The 20522-nt window shown below is 39.1% G+C and overlaps 1 protein-coding gene across 1 annotated transcript in view; it reads left to right on the top strand.

Moving 5' to 3' along the window:
- The first annotated feature begins 1141 nt into the window (after positions 1–1141).
- gcdhb (glutaryl-CoA dehydrogenase b) overlaps positions 1142–20522 on the top strand; it is a 37354-nt gene continuing 17973 nt past the window's right edge. The window contains exons 1-3 of the mRNA XM_061885452.1: positions 1142–1301; positions 19828–19940; positions 20076–20105. Coding sequence (XP_061741436.1) covers positions 19841–19940; positions 20076–20105 — 130 coding nt within the window. The 5' untranslated portion in view covers positions 1142–1301; positions 19828–19840. The remainder of the gene's footprint in view (positions 1302–19827; positions 19941–20075; positions 20106–20522) is intronic.

Genomic DNA, 20522 nt, shown 5'->3' with positions numbered 1-20522 from the left:
TTTGACACTACTTCCACATTTACCCATTCACACACACATTCACACACTGATGGAGGGAGCTGTCATGCAAGCAGTAACCAGCCCCCATCAGGAGCAAGGGTGAAGTGTCTTGCTCGGGACGCAACGGACGTAACGAGGTTGGTACTAGGTGGGTATTGAACCAGGGACCCTTGGGTTGCGCACGGCCACTCTTCCACTGCGCCATGCCGTCCCCAATATTACTGTATTTATTATTGTTTAGACCTGCGATGAGGTGGCGACTTGTCCAGGGTATATCCGCCTTCCGCCCGAATGCAGCTGAGATAGGCTCTAGTACCCCACGCTAACCCGAAAGGGACACGCGGTAGGAAATGGATGGATAGATATTCATGTCCTATCTATCACATATCCAGTAATTGTATTCATTTAGCGTTCGCCCTGAGATCGGTAGGTTGAGAGTTCAAAAACCCGTCCGAGTCATACCAAAGACTATAAAAATGGGACCCATTACCACTCAGCATCAAGGGTTGGAAATTGGGGGTTAAATCACCAAAAATGACTCCCGGGCGCAGCCATCGCTGCCGCTCACTGCTCCCCTCACCTCCCAGGGGGTGATCAAGGGTGATGGGTCAAATGCAGAGAATAATTTCGCGCCACCTAGTGTGAGAATGTTGTGTGTCTATCTGTGTTGGCTCTGCGATGAGGTGGCGACTTGTCTAGGGTGTACCCCGCCTTCCGCCTGAATGCAGCCGAGATAGGCTCCAGCGACCCCCCCCCCCCGTGACTCCGAACGGGACAAGTGGTAGAAATGGATGGATGGATAGTGTGTGTGTGACAATCATTGGTACTTTACTTTAATTTCCCTACTTATTTGCAATACTTGTGTAAATTTGATCAATTATGTATTCTGTAGATATTCTACAATAGTTTTGCGGGTGGATAATTTAAAAACTTGTTTGTCAAGTTTAATAGAAATACAATTTTTAAACTTAAAAAACAAAAAAACAAACAAAAAAATGTCCCTCCCCCGAGTTTTACGCCCCTCTTTTGAGCCAATCGGTATCAGCTGACGTCACAAACGTGTTCCTCAAATTACACTTTCTTACCGATTAAGGTATACAACATAAATATGAATCTCAATTTCTGAGGTTCCAAGTAAATTGCAAAAAAAAAAAATTAAAAATCAATGATCTAAACTCGTTTAATTTACCAACCGCAAAACCGCTGTGATGTCACGTGCGTAATGACGTCACCGGCAACGCTGTCGAACCACCGCATCGAAGAAGTAAGATCCAGGACACGCATTAATTCACCGAAGACAGGTAACTACACCCAAACCAGTCGTCAATTTGTAATAAATTCAACGAACAAACAGGCGAATATAGTACAACTGTGCCAAGAAACGCCATTTCTCTCTAGGTGGCACCAAGACGTCGGTAGCCTCTAGCTAACGTTAAGTAAGACGTGCTAGCACTGTTAGCCTCACCTGTTTGTTTGTCATCGTTTCAAAATTCAGAATTGTAGTGTACTGTCTAGAATGTATAAATGTACGATGTTTATCTTCTATAAAAGTAACCGTCGCAACTGTAGTTTGTACAAACACTGCACCAACATAAAGTGAACAGGTGTAAACACACACTGAAGGTTATGGCACAGACGTCACCTTACTTGTTGCTGTCTGCAGCCTCCATTTAGACACAAATGCAATAGATAGTAAACAATGTGCTGCTGCAGTCTTTATGTGTTAAACAAAAGCATTCCACACAATTAATCACAGCATCTTAAAGGCCTACTGAAATGAGATTTTCTTATTTAAACGGGGATAGCAGGTCCATTCTATGTGTCATACCTGATCATTTTGCGATATTGCCATATTTTTGCTGAAAGGATTTAGTAGAGAACATCCACGATAAAGTTTGCAACTTTTGGTCGCTAATAAAAAAAGCCTTGCCTTTTCCGGAAGTAGCAGACAATGTGCGCGTGACGTCACGGGTTGTCGGACTCCTCACATTGTTTATAATCATAGCCTCCAGCAGCAAAATCTATCCGGACCGAGAAAGTGACGATTTCCCCATTAATTTGAGTGAGGATGAAAGATTTGTGGATGAGGAAAGTTAGAGTAAAGCACTAGAAAAAGAAAAAAAAAGGCCACGGATCCAGGCGGCGGCAGTGGGGGCGTTTCAGATGTAATTAGACACTAGTGATGGGTTGGTCAGGCTTCATGTATCTTTCAATCAATCAATCACTGTTTACTTATATAGCCCTAAATCACTAGTGTCTCAAAGGGCTGCACAAACCACTACGACATCCTCGGTAGGCCCACATAAGGGCAAGGAAAACTCACACCCAGTGGGACGTCGGTGACAATGATGACTATGAGAACCTTGGAGAGGAGGAAATCAATGGATGTCGAGCGGGTCTAACATGATACTGTGAAAGTTCAATCCATAATGGATCCAACACAGTCGCAAGAGTCCAGTCCAAAGCGGATCCAACACAGCAGCGAGAGTCACGTTCACAGCGGAGCCAGCAGGAAAACATCCCAAGCGGAGGCGGATCAGCAGCGCAGAGATGTCCCCAGCCGATACACAGGCGAGCAGTACATGGCCACCGGATCGGACCGGACCCCCTCCACAAGGGAGAGTGGGACATAGGAGAAAACGAAAAAAAAACGGCAGATCAACTGGTCTAAAAAGGGAGTCTATTTAAAGGCTAGAGTATACAAATGAGTTTTAAGGTGAGACTTAAATGCTTCTACTGAGGTAGCATCTCGAACTTTTACCGGGAGGGCATTCCAGAGTACTGGAGCCTGAAATGAAAACGCTCTATAGCCCACAGACTTTTTTTGGGCGTTGGGAATCACTAATAAGTTCTTGTCAAAAGTCTAGCAGCCGCATTTTGTACCAACTGTAATCTTTTAATGCTAGACATGGGGAGACCCGAAAATAATACGTTACAGTAATCGAGACGAGACGTAACAAACGCATGGATAATGATCTCAACGTCTTTAGTGGAAAGAATGGAGCGAATTTTAGCGATATTACGGAGATGAAAGAAGGCCGTTTTAGTAACGCTTTTAATGTGTGATTCAAAGGAGAGAGTTGGGTCAAAGATAACACCCAGATTCTTTACCGTGTCGCCTTGTTTAATTGTTTGGTTGTCAAATGTTAGAGTTGTATCATTAAATAGAGGTCGGTGTCTAGCAGGACCGATAATCAGCATTTCCGTTTTTTTGGCGTTGAGTTGCAAAAAGTTAGCGGACATCCATTGTTTAATTTCATTAAGACACGCCTCCAGCTGACTACAATCCGGCGTGTTGGTCAGCTTTAGGGGCATGTAGAGTTGGGTGTCATCAGCATAACAGTGAAAGCTAATACCGTATTTGCGTATGATGTCACCTAGCGGCAGCATGTAGATGCTGAAAAGTGCAGGGCCAAGGACCGAACCCTGGGGAACTCCACACGTTACCTTAACGTAGTCCGAGGTCACATGGTTATGGGAGACGCACTGCATCCTATCAGTAAGATAAGAGTTAAACCAAGACAGGGCTAAGTCTGACGTACCAATTCGTGTTTTGATACGTTCTAATAAAATATTATGATCGACGGTATCGAAAGCAGCGCTAAGATCGAGGAGCAGCAACATAGATGACGCATCAGAATCCATCGTTAGCAATAGATCATTAGTCATTTTTGCGAGGGCTGTCTCCGTGGAGTGATTTGGCCTGAAACCGAATTGAAAGGTTTCACATAGATTGTTAGACGCTAAGTGTTCATTTAACTGCTCCGCAACAATTTTTTTGAGGATTTTTGAAATAAAGGGAAGGTGAGACACCGGTCGGTAGTTTACCATGAGGTCAGGATCGAGGTTAGGTCTTTTAAGAAGAGGATGAATAACCGCTTTTTTGAATGCTAGGGAACAGTGCCCGAGGAAAGTGATAAGTTTATAATATTTAGCACTGATGGACCTAATAATACAAAGAGCTCCTTGATCAGTTTCCCAGGAAGTGGGTCAAGTAAACATGTTGTTTGTTTTATTCCATTTACACGTTGTAACAATTCCTCTAATGTTATTTCCTCAAAACAAGAGAAACTATTTTGGAGGGCAGTATCCGCCGTATAGGACGCATTGTCTTTAATCTCCTTTCTAATGACTTCAATTTTCTTACTAAAGAATTGCATAAAGTCATCAGCTGAGTGGGTGGAGCTACTGGAAGGAGTCCCTTGTTGGGTTAGCGATGCTACGGTACTAAACAAAAATTTAGGATCGTTTTTATTACGGTGGATGAGATTTGAGTAATATTTAGCTTTAGCTAAGGTAAGCATGCGTTTATAAGTTATTAAACCATCACTCCATGCTTGATGGTGCACCTCAAGTTTAGTCGTGCGCCATTTGCGTTCCAGCTTTCTACATAATAATTTCTGAGCTCTAGTTTCTTCTGTAAACCACGGGGTACGCTTTTTTGGAGCCTTTTTTAACTTTAGCGGTGCTATGTTATCAATGGTTTCGCGCACTAGGTCTATTGTATTACCGTTGCGATGCGTGGGTTCATTTATTATTTGTGTGAGACCACAGCTATCAATTATAGTCTGGAGCGCTACGCACGGTGGGTCCGATGGGGTATTCATATAGATATTAAAGTCCCCCATTATGATTATATTATCGGCGTGTGTCACTAGATCAGCAACGAACTCTGAGAATTCATTGATAAAGTCCGAATAGGGCCGTGGGGGGCGGTAGATAACAGCCAGGTGTAGAGGCAGCGGTGTGACAGACCTCATAGTAAGCACCTCAAACGATTTATATTTATTATTTATGTTAGGACTAAGGTTAAAGTTTTCGTTGTATATTAGTGCGACCCCCCCACCCCTTTTAAGAGGACGGGCAATATGCGCATGTGTAAAGTTAGGAGGACATGCCTCGTTTAGCGCAAAAAAGTCGTTTGGTTTAAGCCAGGTTTCGCTGAGACCGATGACGTTAAGATTGTTGTCTCTGATGATATCGTTAACTAACAACGTTTTGGGAGACAATGAATGATCTTATGTTTAAAAAAACTATATTATAGGTAGTGGGCTGTTTTAGGGAATTTTGATCAAATTATCCGTAGTAGCAATATTAATAATGTTGTGTTTATTATGCCCAGTGCATTTAGTATAATTACGACCATATCTATGAATTGATACGACGAGAATTTTCCGATTGTTTGTTTGTTGCTTTGATAAACTGCACGCATCATAGTTAGCCACCTCAGTAAAACACATGTCCAACTCTGAAACACTCAAAGCAGAAAAAACTTGTTCTAATTTAACTGACTCCTTACCCAGACCAGTAGTCTCGCATCTTCCATTTAAATCCGGCTTCAGGATGGAGGGAAGTGGTGTTCTGTGGGGATTAGCCTTCTGCTTTGTTTTTAGCCCCGCTCGGCATCCGCGTTTCCGATCACACCGCTGGCGTCTGCTCCATAGACGGCCCCCGCTGCTACTAGACTCCCCTGCTTCACAGGCCGCTGGATGTAGCCGTCGAAGTATTCCCGTGCTAGTTAGCAGGTCTAGCAAGCACGCGTCTATCAGTCCAAAACGGCCCGATATGTCCACATCCAGAAGTGTCTGGCGGTCGTACGTGATCACGGAGTGACCACGATGTGAGCCAGCCATAAAGTTTGTAGAATTGTCCTGTATTTCTGCCAAATGTTCCATATTTAGCAGGAGCTCCTCGAGGTCGCAGCCCTTCCGGGCGATAGCTTTCGACACATTGCAAAACTGTATTGATACTGTGTCAATACTGTGTCACTAAATACTGACATCTGCTGGACATTAAAAATCCCTACAAGCAACCTATGGACCGACTCAACTGACACTGATTTTATGACCTAGTATATACAATAATATAAACCAAGTCATTGTATTTCATTTAGGATTATTTCGTATCTTCAATTAAATTAAAATACATTTTTATCTTTTTTAGATACAGTCAATAAATAATGTGAACATGATTGATTGATTGAAACTTTTATTAGTATATTGCACAGTACAGTACATATTCCGTACAATTGCCCACTAAATGGTAACACCCGAATACGTTTTTCAACCTGTTTAATTCGGGGTCCACATTAATCAATTCATGGTAAAAATTGAATGGGTTCGAGCTGGATATGAACAAGTGCCCCAAGGATGTCAGCATGAACAACTACAGACCTCCACTCTATCAACTGAGCTATCGAAGAGATGGTTTGTTAACGCTTTTTAATGTAACCAATAGGAGGTTTGTGCGGGTGGGACAATGCTTGAAACTTTGAGAGAACAGGATGAAACAAGAAAATGAAAACAAATACCTTTTTTTACCCGATATATAATCAAAATATTCCCACACGGTGGAAATGATCTCTGACGACGATAAATGACAAATGACCAACGACAGAAGTGCGGCGATTCTGTTGGCAGCAGCATCTCGTTGACAGATGCGCTTCCTTATAGACACAGGTTGGCGCGCAGGTGCAGTGCGACACAGTTCGCATATCGGTCACGTGACCAAAACAGCTCATGATCGGCCACGTGACTTTCTAAGAGCGGTACACGCACCGACACAGGGGTTCGCTCTATGAGCTCAACGCATGCTATTAGACACATTTACTAGGATAATTCTGGAAAATCCCTTATCTGCTTATTGTGTTAATAGTATTTTAGTGGGATTATAAAGTCATACCTGAAAGTCGGATGGTGAACGCCAGTGTCTCTGAGAGAAGCCGAGGAGCCAAGATCACAGCTGCCTTTTTGAGCTGCAGGATGAGGTCGCATAATCCACTCAAGTCTGCGGTAAGAGCCGACTTAATATCACAATTTTCCCATCCAAAAACTTGCTGGTTGACGTAGAGAAACATGTTCGCTTGACCGCTCTGTGTTAAAGCTTCACAACAAACAAAGAAACACCGGCTGTGTTTCGGTTGCTAAAGGAAGCTGCAATCCACCGCTTTCCACCAACAGCATTCTTCTTTATAGTCTCCATTATTAATCGAAAAAATGGCAAAAGATTCAGCAACACAGATGTCCAAAATACTGTGTAATTATGCGATGAAAAGAGACAACTTTTAGCCGTGTGTGGTGCCGGGTGAACATGTCCGCTCCAACCAATAACGTCACAAGCACGCGTCAACATAAGCGTCATCATTCCGCGATGTTTTCAACAGGATACCTCGCAGGAAATATAAAATTGCAATTTAGTAAACTAAACCGGCCGTATTGGCATGTGTTGCAATGTTAAAGATTTCATCATTGATATATAAACTATCAGACTGCGTGGTCGGTAGTAGTGGCTTTCAGTAAGCCTTTAAACAAAGTAGAACAATATGGTATCGGAGGGTTGGTCTTGAACTGGGTAAGAAGCTACAGTTGTGCAAATATTTTTACATACCCTGGGAGAATTTATGATTTTTGGCCATTTTTCAGAAAATATGAATAACACAAAAACCTTTCTTCCACTAATGCTTATAGGTTGTGTGAAGCTATTTATTGGCAAACAACTGTTTTTACTCTTTTAAAATCAAAATGACTAAAGAAAGTACCCAAATGACCCTGATCAAAAGTTGACATACCCCAGTGACTTTGAGCTAATCACATACACAAACAAGTTTGAATGGCTAATCAAGGTTCCAATCCTCACCTGTGACCTGTTTTTTTGTAATTAGTGTGTGTGTGGAAAAAAGGTCAGTGAGTTTCTGGGCTTCTGACAGACCATTGCATCTTTTATCCAGTGCTGCACAGATGTTTCTGGATTCTGAGTCATGGGGAAGGCAAAATAATTGTCAAAGGATCTGCGAGAAAAGGTAATTGCACTGCATAAAACCGGAAAGGGGTATAACCAGATATCCATGGAATTGAGAATGCCAATCAGCAGTGTTCAAGCGCTGATAAGTAGAAAATGAGGGATTCAGGTAGACCAGCAAAGATTTCAGCCACAACTGCCAGGAAAATTGTTCGAGATGCAAAGAAAAATCCACAAATAACTTCAGCTGAAATACAGGACTTTTTGAAAAATTGTGGTGTGGTTGTTTCAAGATGCACAATAAGGAGGCACTTGAAGAAAAATGATCAACTGGCCAAAAAGTTTAATTTTGGTCTCATCACTCCAAATTACTTTGTTCCAAAAGTTTTGAGGCTTGTCTCTGTGCTGTTTGGCGTAATGTAAGTGGGATACTTTGTGACATCTGCACAGAAATGGCTTTTTTCTGACGACTCAACCATACAGGTCTTCGCATCCCGAACAATTTTCCTAGCTGTTGTGGCTGAAATCTTTGCTGGTCTACCTGAATCCCTCATATTCCACTTCTTAATCAGCGTTTGAACACTTGCTGATTGGCATTCTCAATTCCTTGGATATCTTTTTATACCCCTTTCCTGTTTTAGGCAGTTCAATTACCTTTTCTCGCAGATCCTTTTGACAATTATATTGCCTTCCCCATGACTCAGAATCCAAAAATATATGTGCAGCACTGGATTAAAGATGCAATGGTCTGTCAGAAGCCCAGAAACTCACTGAACTTTTATTCATTCATTCATTCATTTTCTACCGCTTATTCCCTTTTGGGGTCGCGGGGGGCGCTGGCGCCTATCTCAGCTACAATCGGGCGGAAGGCGGGGTACACCCTGGACAAGTCGCCGCCTCATCGCAGGCTGAACTTTTATACACACACTAATTACAAACAAACAGGTCAAAGGTGAGGATTGGAACTTTGATTAGCCATTCAAACCTGTTTGTGTCAACTTTTGTGCATGTTATCAGATCAAAGTCACTGGGGTATGTAAACTTTAGATCAGGGTCACTTGGGTACTTTTTTTTGTAATTTTGATTTAAAAAGAGTAAACAGATGTTTGCCAATAAATAGCTTCACACAACCATTAAGCATGAGAGGAAGAAAGATGTTTGTGTTATCAGTCATATTCTCTGAAGAATGGCCAAGAAATCATAGATTCTCCCAGGGTATGTAAACTTATGAGCACGACTGTACTTAACCAACAGGAAGCAATACGTGAAGATAGGCTTCAACTGAGCTGACAATATCTTGTGGTCTAACCTTAGGGATCAATACTTGGACCAAAATTGTTCAATCTCGATATAAATGACCTTTGTAAAGTTACAAAGGACTTAAAGTTAGTATTATTTGCAGATGATTCAATCAATGTTTATTTATGTAGCTCTAAATCACGAGTGTGTTGAAGGGCTGCACAAGCCACGACATCCTCGGCTCAGATCCCACATCAGGGCAGGAACAAACTCAACCCAATGGGATGACAATGAGAAACCTTTGAGGGGACCGCAGATGTGGGGACCCACCCACTGGAAGACCGGAGCAAAGGACGTCGAGTGGATCTTGCATAATATTGTGAGAGTCCACTCCATAGTGGATCCAAAATAATAGTGAGAGTCCAGTCCATGGTGGGGCCAGCAGGAAACCATCCCGAGTGGAGACAGGTCAGCAGCACAGAGACGTCCCCAACTGATGCACAGATGAGTGGTCCACCCCGGAAACGGCAGATCAACTGGTCTAAAAGAGGGGTCTAATTAACTGCATTTTGTTCAGGAGAGAACACACTGAAGATAATAAAAAATAATAACAGAAGAAATGAACAAATAAGAAAGACGGTTTGACAAAAAAAAGACTATCTTTTAATCTCAGTAAAATTTAAATAATGCTCTTTGGTAACAGTAGAAGAGAAAGTCAAACACAAATACAGATTGACGGAGTACATATGGAAAGTAGGGCTGGGCGATATGGCTTTTTATTAAAATGTTGATATTTTTAGGCCATGACACGATATATATCTCCATATTTTGCCTTAGCCTTGAATGAACACTTGATACATATAATCACAGCAGTATGATGATTCTATGTGTCTACATTAAAACATTGTTGGTCATACTGCATTAATATATGCTCATTTTAAACTTTCATGCAGAGAAAAGGAAATCCCAATTCAGTCAATTTAACAAAACTATCATTTAGTTATTAAGCAGTGGCACAAACATTCATGTCATTTCAAAACAGAAAGTGCAAAATCGTCGGAGACTTTTTAAAACAAGCTATAAGCTCACTTTTTTGCATGATGTCACTAAGATGACATATCAAAACAGTAAATTAAAGTGTACTTTTTGTACAGAATGCCACTACAATAGGTTAAAACAAATAAAGTGGACTTTTGTGCATGATGTCACACAAGATATTTCAATAACTGTCATATAAAAATGAGCTGCATAATAGGAAATCTAATAGTGTATGTCCTTTACTATGTGGTAGGTTACTGCAGACGTTATCTACTGTTTTTCACTATTTTTTTCATACGGTGTTGATGTGGAAATGGAAGACACCAGGCTCAATTGGGTCAGTGCTGGTTGGTTCGGCGTTTTGTTGGCTGTGGCACCCGCCGAGATGTTGACGTGGAGTTTCAAGCACTCCTTATTCTGTAGCGGGTGTCTTTTCAAATGATGCTACAAATTAGTAGTGCTGCTATATTTTGTTTTGTTGTATTTCTGTGAGAAGGAGAGAAAAGAAAAGCTAAAAGCAACTGCGTGAGAATGTGTACTCGAATATCACGATATAGTCATTTTCTACATTGCACAGAGACAAACCGGTGATATATCAAGTATATTCGATATATCGCCATGCCCTAATTGAAAGTGTAAAAGAAATCACATTTTTGGGTGTAATAATAGATGATGAAATGAATTGGAAATTTCATGTAATAAAATATACAACATAAAGTAGCAAGAAACACGTCAATATTGAATATAGCAAAACATGTTCTAGACCAAAAATCACTTCATATTCTTTACTGCTCACTAATGTTACATATCTGACTTATTGTGTAGAAATATGGGGGAACAACTACAAATGTGGGCTTCATTCTCTAAATGTGTTACAAAAAAGATTGATTATAATAATACGTAATGTTGGATATAGAGAACATACAAACCTTTTATTTATTAAATCACAATTATTGAAATGCAACCATTTGGTGCATTATGAAAACAGCTAAAATGTATAAAGCAAACTATAACCTGCTACCCAAGAATGTACGACAATTCTTCTCAACAAAAGAGAAGAAATATAACATTAGAGGAAAATCTAATTTAAAACATATGTATGCTCGTACAAGACTTAAAACTTTTAGCATATCTGTATGAAACACAGATATGGACGTCGTTATTTATCAGCTGGGCAGTCTATGGATGATTGGTTTTCTTTGACAACTTCTTGACAGACATCTTCATCGGAGTCTTCCTCACTCTCGGTGTCACCGATTTCCATCTCAACCTCACTCTCTCCATTTTGGACCATGTCAATAACATCCCGCGCACTGTATCGCGGCTCTCTACTTGCTGGTGGCATTCTGAAAATAAAATATCCATTTAACAAAGCACCAATATGATTCATTTTAAGAGACTGTTCAAAATGTAAGTGTTCACAAAGTACACAGAACAAGAATTATGAACATCTTATTGAGACAGATTATTTATGTATTTAATATTTGTTAGCTTACTATGGTATATTATTTATTTATTATTTATGTGTTCACTGTTCTTTTACAGAGAACAAGGAAATGGGATAAAATTGCTATGGTATGAAAAGGTTAACCCCGTAAGACCCAATTTTATAAATACCTAACAAAAATAAAAAATAAACATTTCAGATGATGTTGTAGGAAACATTTGATGCAGAAATTAAATTATTAAAAAAAACAAAAAGTTTATGTATGTTTTTAGAGAAATGTAACATTGGCATTGGATGGGAGCAGAATTTCTGTATTTGTACTCGCGTTGTCTGAACAATTCAGAACAACTAAGGGTTAATTTGCAGTGTTGATTGCTTACTTTGCTCCGCAAAGGTATATAACATTACCGTAATAATAATCACACATTAGTCATATTTTTATGAAGTCATTTATTAAAAATATTAAAGAAAAAACTCCTAAAAATCGCTTTCTCCTCCTCTTTTTTTCTTTTCATGACATTGGTCATGAACACTTTCACTGGTGGTGGAAGCCCCAAAAACAGTCCCTGTCGTCTGTAAAGCAAAGGCGAACATCACACTTTCTGCAATGTGTGTTGGTGTATCCTTTATTGAAATGTCTGCAGCGTCCTCTCCTGGTCTTCCTTGGGAAATGGGCAACCAGATCCTTGCGTACATCCAACGGAGGTCTGCATATCTCTTGGATGGCCTCTTCTGAGCGTTCAGAGGGCTTCTTGATGTCACTGTCTGTGTTGCTGGGCTCCCTTTGCCTGAAGATGGCCGTCGTCTCTTTGGAGTTTGAAGTGTTGCGTTTACCAGGATGAGAGGAATCTAGCTGTGCCTGAAACTGCCTCCTGTTCATTGTCTGTTTGCTCGACACCTTGAGCGCTTTACAGTCCCGCTTGTAGAGCAGCCATGCATTCACCACAGCTAGGATGATTGTGTGCCAGAAGATGTGCATGTACCAGCGACAGGATTTGTTGGGGAACTTGTATTTGGCTGTAAATGAGTCCCTCAAATCCACACCTCCTTTGTACTTGAATTTTCCCTTGAAAGGAATCATCTCATCCACAGAGTTGTGCTCTTCTGGTACCACCTGCAGACCTTTCTCTGTGAGTGAATCAAGCCACAGCCTGATACTGTCATGTTTGCGAAATGTAATGACGTCGACAGGGATTGGAATCTGTTGCGTGGCATCGCATCAGCAACAGGGGGGTACCGTGTCTCCGTCCCTGAATACATTCGGGTTTCAGCCATTTGTACCAGGCCCACCTTCAGGTACATGGCAAGCATTTTTTCAATTTCCTTTGCAGTGGTGTTCACAGATGTTTAATGCGCCTTAAAGCTGTACTCATTCGTGTTTTGTGCCAGAGCCTCAACCATGTCTTTGGACACAAACTTCTGGAAGTATTCCAATGATGTGTAGAGGGAAGTGTCATCTGCTGTGATACCCAGACCCGAAAAATCAGTGTTTGCTCTGATGAAATCTTTTTTCAGCCAGGGATACGTGGTGTGTTTGTTTGTTTTTGGCTCCATGTCCACGTAATTATCAGCTGGGCAGTCTATGGGTGATTGGTTTTCTTTGACAACTTCTTGACAGACATCTTCATCGGAGTCTTCCTCACTCTCGGTGTCACCGATTTCCATCTCAACCTCACTCTCTCCATTTTGGACCATGTCAATAACATCCCGCGCACTGTATCGCGGCTCTCTACTTGCTGGTGGCATTCTGAAAATAAAATATCCATTTATTAAAATGCATATATATTTGTTTTATATATTGTAGTACATAACCAGAAGGAATAGATAGGAATAGTGCTCAAGGTAGACAATACTGTCTGCCTGGTAAGTCGCTTTGGACAAAAGCGTCTGCTAAATGTAAATGGATTAATGGCTCAAACTATCATACTAAAAGGAAAAAATGCATATGGACCAAGTTAATTTTCTCGAGGGAACTCTCCTGAAGGAATCAATAAAGTACTATCTATATATCTATCTATCTAAGTGCTAAGGGTAGACAATACTGTCTGCCTGGTAAGCCGTTATGGACAAAAGCGTCTGCTAAATGTAATAGTAAATGGCTTAATGGCTCTTATTATCATACTAAAAAGAAAACATCCATATCCACCCTTTCAACCACAACCCACCGTTCAGGAACATACCTTTCCCCAGAACTCAATTGTCTGTTGATATCCTCTTTGTGAACAAAGTCATGGAATTTTAGTTCAGGCTGATCAAATTAACTTAATTTTTTAGAGATAAAACTTTCAAATCAGTCAAATTTGACCAGAACACAACACAAGGGTTGAATATCTACTATCCATGTATAAAGAAAATACTTCAGGCAGTGGTGTAGTAGAGGGAATACAACCTGTTTGAGCCCACTGCATTACTATTTTGCCCACTATTTTGACTACCACATTCCCCCAGGGATGTATAATTGCCGCAATTATATAACAAGCTCTAAATGAAATTTGATGCATCTATTCCCCAATAACTACATATGTACATGCTCTAGACAAGGGGTCACCAACCTTTTTGAAACCAAAAGCTACTTCTTGGGTACTGATTAATGCGAAGGGCTACCAGTTTGATACACACTGAAATAAATTGCCAGAAATAGCCAATTTGCTCAATTTACCTTTTAATAAATAAATCTATATGTATAAAAAAAAGGGTATTTCTGTCATTCCGTCATACATTTTTTTCCTTTTATAGAAGGTTTTTTTGTAGAGAATAAATGATGAAAAAACACTTAATTGAATGGTTTAAAAGAGGAGAAAACATGAAAAAAATGAAAATTAAATTTTGAAACATAGTTATCTTCAATTTCGACTCTTTAAAATTCAACCAAAAAGTATGAAGGGAAAAACTAGCTAATTCGAATCTTTTTGAAAAAAAAAAAATTCATGGAACATCATTAATAATTTTTCCTGATTAAAATTAATTTTTGCATTTTGATGACATGTCTTAAATAGGTTAAAATCCAATCTGCACTTTGTTAGAATATATAACAAATTGGACCAAGCTATATTTCTAACGAAGACAAATCATAATTTCTTCTAGATTTTCCAGAACAAAATTTTTAAAAGCAATTCAAAAGACTTTGAAATAAGATTTAAATTTGATTCTACAGATTTTCTAGATTTGCCAGAATAATTCTTTTGAATTTTAATCATAATAAGTTTGAAGAAATATTTCACAAATATTATTCGTCTAAAAAACACAAGCTAAAATGAAGAATTAAATTAAAATTTATTTATTATTCTTTACAATGAAAAAATAAATTTACTTGAACATTGATTTAAATTTTCAGGAAAGAAGAAAATGGAATTTAAAAGGTAAAAAGGTATATGTGTTTAAAAATCCTAAAACCATTTTTAAGGTTGTATTTTTTCTCTAAAATTGTCTTTCTGAAAGTTATAAGAAGCAAAGTAAAAAAATAAATGAATTTATTTAAACAAGTGAAGACCAAGTCTTTAAAATATTTTCTTGGATTTTCAAATTCTATTTGAGTTTTGTCTCTCTTAGAATTAAAAATGTCGAGCAAAGCGAGACCAGCTTGCTAGTAAATAAATACAATTTAAAAAATAGAGACTGCTCCCTGGTATGTGCTGCTATTAGAGATATTTTTATAACAGGCCAGCGGGCTACTCATCTGGTCCTTACGGGTTACCTGGTGCCCGCGGGCACCGCGTTGGTGACCCCTGCTCTAGACATTGTAATAACAACAAAAAATACATAAAAGACATCTTACTTACTTGAATATGATGAATCCAGTCCAATGAAACAAATAGATGTTGGTCGAAGGAAACCTTAAGAGGTTGTGTGAGTTCATTTCCAGAAGGTGTGACTTATACAAATGTACGATCCAATAGCATTGTGAGACTGAACAATAGGACCAAAAGACTATGTAAATGTGCTAAAAAAATAAAATCAAATATACCTGAATGTTTTTTAGGATGGTTAAAGGTAACGTAATTTTACAACAAGGGGTGTTAAATAAGCTCCGCTTGTTCCTACTCCTTTTCGGACGTCCTGTATTGAAACAACTGGAAAAGTGTGATGCATTACATTGTATCGTGTGCATGTTCCAAATAAACTCAAATTGAACTAAGCGGAACAGCAAATTTTTAATTTAGCTTCAGTGTTTGACAGTTGAAAATGTATTCTAATTTTAGTCATCTAAATTGATTTAGTTTTAGTCCACGAAATGACACAATATTTGAGTCGGCTAAAATGACAGTACATTGAGTCGTGTAAAGTATAAAAGGATAACACTTAAAAGTTTAACTGAAAGCACCTTTATTTAAACCACCTGCAAAGCATTTGTTTACGCAAAAGTAGCACAAGCTAATGGTCAGGAATGATGTAGTTAGAAATATTTTGCACATTTTATGCTACAGGCATGTGAAATTGAGTTACAAGGCATTCTTTCATTATAATTTGTTTATGAGCATCAAATACACATACCAATATGTGGCGTGGCAAATTTTATCTGTCGATCATCCATTTTCTTCCACTTGTCCCTCTCGGGGGGCTGGAGCCTTCTTTGTTAATAAATGTCTGCTCCAAATAAAGAAATAATTAGGAAACGCTGCATTCACGGTCTCTTTTTGCTGCCCATGTGACATAAATGTGATGGACTACATTACAAGTTGCCATAAATAAACAATTCCTCAGTGCAAAAAAAAGGTAGTTGATTACTTGTAAAGAAGTAATACAGTAAAAGATTAGATACTATTTTTTGATCCCCAAGGGAAAATTAAATAGGTTAGAATGAGCTTTAACTTACAGTTGTGTGGACGTCACCTTTGCTTGCGGATGGCATCATGTAGCGTCAAAAATGTACCGTGTCACATTCCATTTCTCTCAGCTGTGTACATATTCCGATATAGGGCGAGTTGAATCCATACATTTTTGTCTTGGAGGTGAGATATCAAACTATTATCTCACAAGGAAAAGCATCTGATTGGCCCTCCTTCGTAACTAACTCCTGGCCCCTCCTTCATAAGTACGCTGTGATTGGATATATTCCGAACTTGTCCCAACCATCTACAGGATGAAATTAAATATGATTGGATTTGATTTCTGACAATATTTTGGTCTTGTTTTTATTCGTTAACTAAAATGTCAGTTAATTTTGTCATAGTTTTAGTCAACGTGCATTTTGTTTTTGATTAGTTATAGTCAGAGGAAAATAGGTTGCTGCCGATAACTAAGAAAGAAAATTATTAGTCAACAAAATTAACACAATTTATGGTAGGGCTGGGCGATATATCGATATACTCGATATATCACGGGTTTGTCTCTGCAATATAGAAAATGACTATATCGTGATATTCGAGTATACGTTCTCACGCAGTTGCTTTTAGCTGCGGGCATGACACTACAGGCTCTTCCCACTTTTTGTTGTCTCTGCTTCTCACAGACAGCAAGCAGACCTTGTTACCTACGTCACATACGTATATGCCCCCGCGAAGCAGAGAGGTAGCAGCATGGGTAACCTTAGCTGTGGTGCGAGTGGTAATACGAGAAAAAGAAGGTGCAAATCTGGTAACAAATGAAAGAAGAATTATTCCCAAGAAAAACAGCAGGGGGTCCATCGTCTGGTGGTGGTTTGGCTTCAAGTGGGAATTTGTCGAACAGACAACAGTAATTTGTCAAGTGTGGGGCAAAAGCGTTGCTACAAAAAGTAGCATTACTGCTAATATGTAGCATCATTTGAAAAGGAATGAGACAACAAGACACATTTCAATAAGACTAATATCCATAATTACAGTAAGAAATATGTGTGTGTGTATATCCATCCATCCATTTCGTACCGCTTATTCCCTTTCGGGGTCGCGGGGGGCGCTGGCGCCTATCTCAGCTATATATTTATATATATATATGTATGTGTATATATATATATATATATATATATATATATATATATATATATATATATATGTATATATACACACAGTGGGGCAAAAAAGTATTTAGTCAGCCACTGATTCTCCCACTTAAAATGATGACAGAGGTCTGTAATTTTCATCATAGGTACACTTCAACTTTGAGAGACAGAATGTGAAAAAAAAAATCCAGGAATTCACATTGTAGGAATTTTTAAGAATTTATTTGTAAATTATGGTGGAAAATAGGTATTTGGTCAACCATTCAAAGCTCTCACTGATGGAAGTAGGTTTTGGCTCAAAATCTCACGATACATGGCCCCATTCTTTCTTTCCTAAACACGGATCCATCGTCCTGTCCCCTTAGCAGAAAAACAGCCCCAAAACATGATGTTTCCACCCCCATGCTTCACAGTAGGTATGGTGTTCTTGGGATGCAACTCAGTATTCTTCTTCCTCCAAACACGACGAGTTGAGTTTGTACCAAAAAGTTCTATTTTGGTTTCATCTGACCACATGACATTCCCCCAATCCTCTGCTGTATCATCCGTGTGGTCTCTGGCAAATTTAAGACGGGCCTGGACATGCACTGGCTTAAGCAGGGGGACACATCTGGCACTGCAGGATTTGATTCCCTGTCGGCGTAGTGTGTTACTTATGGTAACCTTTGTTACTTTGGTCCCAGCCCTCTGGAGGTCATTCACCAGGTCCCGCCGTGTGTTTCTGGGATTTTTGCTCACCGTTCTCATGATCATTTTTACCCCACGGGATGAGATATTGCATGGAGCCCCAGATAGAGGGAGATTATCAGTGGTTTTGTATGTCTTCCATTTTCTGATAATTGCTCCCACAGTTGATTTTTTCACACCAAGCTTCTCGCCTATTTTAGATTCCCTCTTCCCAGTCTGGTGCAGGGCTACAATTCTTTTCTTGGTGTCCTTCGACAGCTCTTTGGTCTTGGCCATAGTAGTGTTTGGAGTCTGACTGTTTGAGGCTGTGGACAGGTGTCTTTTATACAGATAACGAGTTCAAACAAGTGCCATTAATACAGGTAACGAGTGGAGGACAAAAGAGTTTCTTAAAGAAGAAGTTACAGGTCTGAGAGCCAGAGATCTTCCCTGTTTGAAGTGACCAAATACTTATTTTCCACCATAATTTACAAATAAATTATTTAAAATTCCTACAATGTGAATTCCTGGAATTTCTTTCACATTCTGTCTCTCACAGTTAAAGTATACCTATGAGGAAAATTACAGTGGGAGAACTTGCACAATCGGTGGCTGACTAAATACTTTTCTTGCCCCACTGTGTGTGTGTGTGTGTGTGTGTGTATATATATATATATATATATATATATATATATATATATATACCCACAAACACAAATAAAGTTAAGTATTATGAAAAAAAGAAACCAAGGGATACACAGACATATACATGCATACATACATATATAAACTTCCACAAAAAAATGAAAAATACAAATAAAAAAAACTCTACTTAATAATAGAATTATTTACCATGCCTTGGAACCTATAATTTTTCGCAAATAAACTAAGAATTTTAAATTGATAATTGGGGTGTGCATAAACAACAGCGACGGCATTCAGGCTCAAAAAATCAACATGTTCCTGAAATGAGTGCCATATTTTGGTAAACTTTGCATCAGAGCCCCTAAGGCAGTGCCTTATCCTTTCCAACCTCATAAAGGACAGATAATATCTCATCCACGTTGAGTGAGAGGGGGGGCTGGGATTCTTCCAGCGCATTAAAACGACCCTCCTTGCAAGCAAGCTAAGAAAAGCCACAAGATCAGCAATTAAATGTTTGCGGTACCACACCGAAAAACGCCACTACCGGTGAGGGACTAATATGGACTGAGGTGACAGCTGAGAGTAAAAGAAACAGGTTTCCAAAACTGGGACATCACAGAGCAGGTTCAAAACATATGGGTAAGATCAGCTATCCCTTGATTACACTTATTGCAAATAGTGGACCAATGGACTCTTGAGTACCACCTTCCATTATATGACCCCGTGCCTTGAACAGATCGAGGCGGAGTGGACTCGTTTCAGAACCTGGTCCCAAGTATCTTTCTCTTCGTCAATGTTGAGTGCACGCAAATCACCAGTCACCGTAAGGCAGGAACTGGTGTCTGTATAAAACTCATCAATATTGACCTTGGAATATGGATTGAGCTTAAGTAGAGAGTCTGTTGCAGGTGGAATTTTGGGAAAACGAGGAAAGTGCTTAATTTGCAAATATCAGTACAACTGGTTTCTATGAAGGCCAAATTTGTAGGCTAATTGATGGAAGGACGCAATTGTTTCATTAATGTAAACATCTTGAATGGATCGAATCCCGCAGTCTCTCAGGCTACAAAGGCCATATCACTAACAGAGGGCGTAAATAAAGGGTTTAAGTAACAGTCTTTTTGCGTTGACTTTCTAGACAAAGCTCCATCATGGCTCTGAGGAACGTGTGTCGCCTCTTGGCTCCATCACAGAGATGTACCATCTTTTCAATAGCTAGAGCTCAGGGCACTGCAGCACCTGCCAGGCGCGGTAAGTCAATAATTGTAAAAATAAATAGCAGGAAGCTGCAAATATATAATATGTCCATTTATTTAAACAGTGGAAATTTATTATGTAACAGGTCTTTTTTTAACTGAACTTTTCTCATTTTTGTATTTTTTCCAGATGCAGAGAAGGCAGAGAAATCAAAAGCACGTATGTTTGACAAAATGTTTTTTTTTTTCAGCGCTGCCAAGCCTCACGCTTAGAGCACTAGAGTCACACAAATTAACCCATTCTTATGCCACACTTGACATTTTTCACCCTTATATTCCACCATGTTAAAATAAAAAAAAAACAATAAATACAACAAATTGGAATGATTGAAGAGAGATAAAATTCTAATTGGATAATGAAAAACCAAAGAAAAATAAATCGGTGGACGAATCTTCCTGACTAGCTGCAATTGAATAAAAAAAAATATAAATGATGAATAATTGGATGATGAAAAAAAGATAAAGCATAATTTTAATAAATGATATGCAATTAACTTTTCTTAATAGTGTTTTAATATTATCCATCATTTTTATTCATCCAATCTTTTTTTTCTTTTTCATTATCCAATTGAAATTG

Source organism: Nerophis ophidion, linkage group LG23 (genome assembly GCF_033978795.1).
Source record: "Nerophis ophidion isolate RoL-2023_Sa linkage group LG23, RoL_Noph_v1.0, whole genome shotgun sequence".
NCBI classification, from domain to species: domain Eukaryota; kingdom Metazoa; phylum Chordata; class Actinopteri; order Syngnathiformes; family Syngnathidae; genus Nerophis; species Nerophis ophidion.
Note: the sequence above shows the minus strand (reverse complement) of the source record. Positions and strands in the feature narration are given on the sequence as shown.